Below are 3,405 nucleotides of genomic sequence, written 5' to 3'. Positions count from 1 at the left end.
AATAGGGTAAAAGTTAAAAAAGTTAACGGGACAGAAAAAGAAACAGCAACCTCTAGCTTAGTTTTTCAGTGGAGGAGTGCCAAATTTTAGCAAACTACTAGCTGCGTACAACAAAGCCAGGTGTCCCCAGTCTGGAGCTACGCATAGCTGGCTGCCAGCATTGCTGCCCTGCAGATGTGGCTGGGGACACGGGCCCAGCCCACCCCTGCCTTCCAGCTGGGCTGAGATCCAGTGATCCACAGCTCCACAGTCATCCCTGGAACGATTTAGCACCTAGAGACCAGAAGGGCTTCAGGGGTACCTGGGGAATAGCTGTAGGACACAGGAGTGGGGAAGGGAGCCGGGGAGCAGCTGGTCCAGCACAGACCCACCCAGCTCTCCAGGTGGCCAAGGCCACAAGAGCAGCCGTGCAGAGATGCCGTGGGGCAGGCGTGGGGAGCCCTCCGCACCCCCTGGGCTTGCTCATGCCAAATGAATCCACAGAGGATGCTGCCCTCTCCTGGGCTCAGCGTGACTTGCAGAAATTCAAGGAAACCGGGAGAGGCCTAAGACCGCTGCTTTGCGGGGCTCAAAACCCCACTTACGGGTTCTCAAACGCGTTGACTTCCCCCACCTATCTCAGTGGACACTCCAGGGACTTCTTCCGCCGAGAGCCAGGCTGCTGCACCCGCGGATGGCCTCCGAGCGCAGCCTGGGAGGGGAGGAGCAGGGCCAAGCTCGGGAGCGGTCCCTAAAGACCAGGGAGATGCTTGCTGGGATGAAAAGCAAGATGATGAAGGCCAGGGGCTGGGAAGATCTCCTGAGCCTGGGGAGGACCACGGGGTCCTTACCAACTGCGAGAGCTGCTAGCTTTTCATCTCAACTAATGATTTTCATAAATTAATTCAGTTGACAGTAAAATAAATTCCCAGCCAGTTTAATTGAGCCATAACAGGGTCCTGTGCTTCCTCAGCGGGGCGGAGTAGGGACGGAGCGCTGCCAAGCCCCAGGGTGACGCCGAGACATCCCAGTGCCACCTGCAGCGGAGGGGGGGGGGTGTGTGTGACTGCCCCCGGCATCCCAACCCCGCGTAGCAAGGGGACAGCGGCGGCCAGAGCTCCCGTGGGTCCCCCAGGCTCTGGGGAGGTGCTGCCCCGCCGGCCCTGCCAGCCCCTGCCCCCACCCTCCCCTGCCCGGCCGGCCCTGCCCGCCCCTGCCGCTGCTCTGCCTGCCCCTGCCCTCCCCTGTCGTTGCTCTGCCCTGCCCGGGCCCTGCCTGCCCCTGCCTGGCCGGCCCTGCCCGCACTGCCCCTGCCCCTGCCCTGCCCGCCCGGCCCCTCCCTGCCCGCACTTCCTGCTGCCGCGGGCGCCTCCCCGCAGCCTGGGCACCGCCGGGACGGTGGCTCCGCGAGCAGCCCGCCGCACCGGGGGTGCCTGGGACCGCTGCCCTACCGCGGGACAGCGCCGGGGCACCGGTTCCACCTCTCCTGCCCCCGGGTGAGGGGGCGGCAGCAGCGAGCCCCCGCTTCCCCCACGGACGTTCCCGGCCAGCAGGAGCACGCTGGAGCCCGCTTCGCCCACCTGCCCGGCATGCGGACACCGACGGTGATGATCGTGGGGCTGGTGCTGTGCCCCTGTGGGCTCCTGCTGACGCTCACGGGCACGCTGGCACCCAACTGGAGGCAGGTGAGCCTCATACCCAACCAGCCCATTGACCTCGTCCTGGAGCACGGCATCTGGGACATGTGCAGAGAGCAGCAGAGCAGCCACGACCGCCGCTGCGGGCAGGCTGATGAGTTGGGCTACTTTGAGCAAGTACCTGTGCGGGTGGCCCAAGGGATGATGCCCACCTCACTGGTGCTCACCCTCGTGGGGTTGCTGGTGGCTACCCTGGGGGTTCGCTGCTGGCAGAAGGAACCACGGCACCCGCTGGCTGGGGCGGCAGGGCTTGTGCTGCTCCTCTCGGGGCTGCTGAGCCTCGTGCCTGCCTCCTGGTACACCCACGAGCTATGGGCGCTGCCCGCACCGGCTGGCAGCACCCTGGTTGTAGGCTACAGCTTGGTGCTGAGCTACTTGGGAAGCTGCCTGGAGATCCTGGGGGGGCTGACCCTCGCCCTCAGCTTCCATCACTGCTGCAAGGAGCACAGGACCCCCAGGCTGCCCCCCAGCCCTGTGCTGGAGGCTGGGCCGTGCTCCACCGTTGGGGCTTACCATAATCCCCGGGATGTGCTGGAGGACGAGCGAGATGGACAGCAGAGGAGCACCCTGCCTTGTGACTCTGACTTCTAGCCCCAGTGCAGGGAGAGCAGCGGGCACCGGCCAGCCTGGCTGCCTGGCACCGAGAGCAGCGCTGGCTCCTGCCCCTCCAGGCTATGCCCTTCCCATGGGGTACCTCGGAGCTGGCTGGAAGCAAGACCGAGGACCCGGCTTGAATCTCTGTAACATCCTCAAAAGACTGCTGTGCTCCAGGTCCCACAGCTGTGCCAGAGCCGTGCTGGGTTGTGGACCAGCCCTGGCTCCAGATCTTCCGTGCAGCTTTTAAGCTCATCCTCCTGCACCATGCAGCAGCTTGGGCAAAGGCAGCTCCAGTGTTCCCTTGTGACCAAGGTACAGGTTAGCACCATGTAGCCTTCAGGGCTGGGAATAGGGGAGGGGAGCACCTCCCACATGTCTCTGCTCAACTCAGGGCTGTGCAAACAGGAAAATAAATGAAGGGGAACATGTCTATGCTGTGGGACAGTTATGGGATTTCTGCTAGGCGGGCTGGGCTGGGAGCCAGTGGACACAGGTAACCCTGGGCTTTGCCTGAAGCAGGGAGGAAAGGTCTGTAGAAGGCGACAGGTAGCTTTTTAGCACCTTCCTTAAGGACTTTTCCCCCATGGTCAAAAATCAGCTCTGGAAGAAGTTTCTCTTTCCTTGAGTACAGCCACTTTTGGGGGGCAGAGATCACAGGGGAATAAAAATAGCACGTATTTCCCCTTTCCTCATCAGCTTGGTGGGAGGCAGTAAAACTGGTCTCACTGGTTTGTAAGGGACACTCAGGAGGTCACAGCTGCACTATAAAATCCTGCTTGGCACCCTGCATAACAGGGCAAGAGCTGAGCCAGCTTCCTTGCAAGTCTATTCAGCCAGACTTCTGCCCCAGGTGAGCCCAAAGCACCCTGGTCAGCAAGCCTTGCTGCAGGGGGAGGGTGCGTCAAGATGCCCCGAGTGTGGTTAAGGGATGGTACAGGATGCACCCTGCAGCAGGAGATCAGATTCAGGTGGCTCAGAGAGCTTGCCAGGGTTGGAGACTTCCCGAAAAACCTCCCAAAGCTTTTTGCTCTGGACTGCAAGTTCCCTTGAGCTTAGAAATCTGGGAAGAGCAAACCAACCTCTCCTCCCCGGCCCACACACAAACTACAATGGCACTAGAGGTGCTGCACAA

The 3,405-nt window shown here is 61.9% G+C and overlaps 1 protein-coding gene across 1 annotated transcript; it reads left to right on the top strand.

The window, feature by feature from the left end:
* Positions 1 to 1,240: 1,240 nt before the first annotated feature.
* CLDN23 (claudin 23) lies at positions 1,241 to 2,267 on the top strand (the record flags this gene model as incomplete). The annotated part of the gene is made up of 1 exon (XM_080396256.1): positions 1,241 to 2,267. The coding sequence occupies exon 1, from the start codon at positions 1,569 to 1,571 to the stop codon at positions 2,265 to 2,267; it is 699 nt and encodes a 232-aa protein (XP_080252382.1). The 5' UTR covers positions 1,241 to 1,568.
* Positions 2,268 to 3,405: the final 1,138 nt, after the last annotated feature.

The sequence above is a fragment of the Falco punctatus genome (genome assembly GCF_963210335.1).
Source record: "Falco punctatus genome assembly, chromosome: 1".
NCBI classification, from domain to species: domain Eukaryota; kingdom Metazoa; phylum Chordata; class Aves; order Falconiformes; family Falconidae; genus Falco; species Falco punctatus.
This window is presented reverse-complemented; position numbering and strand designations above follow the sequence as displayed.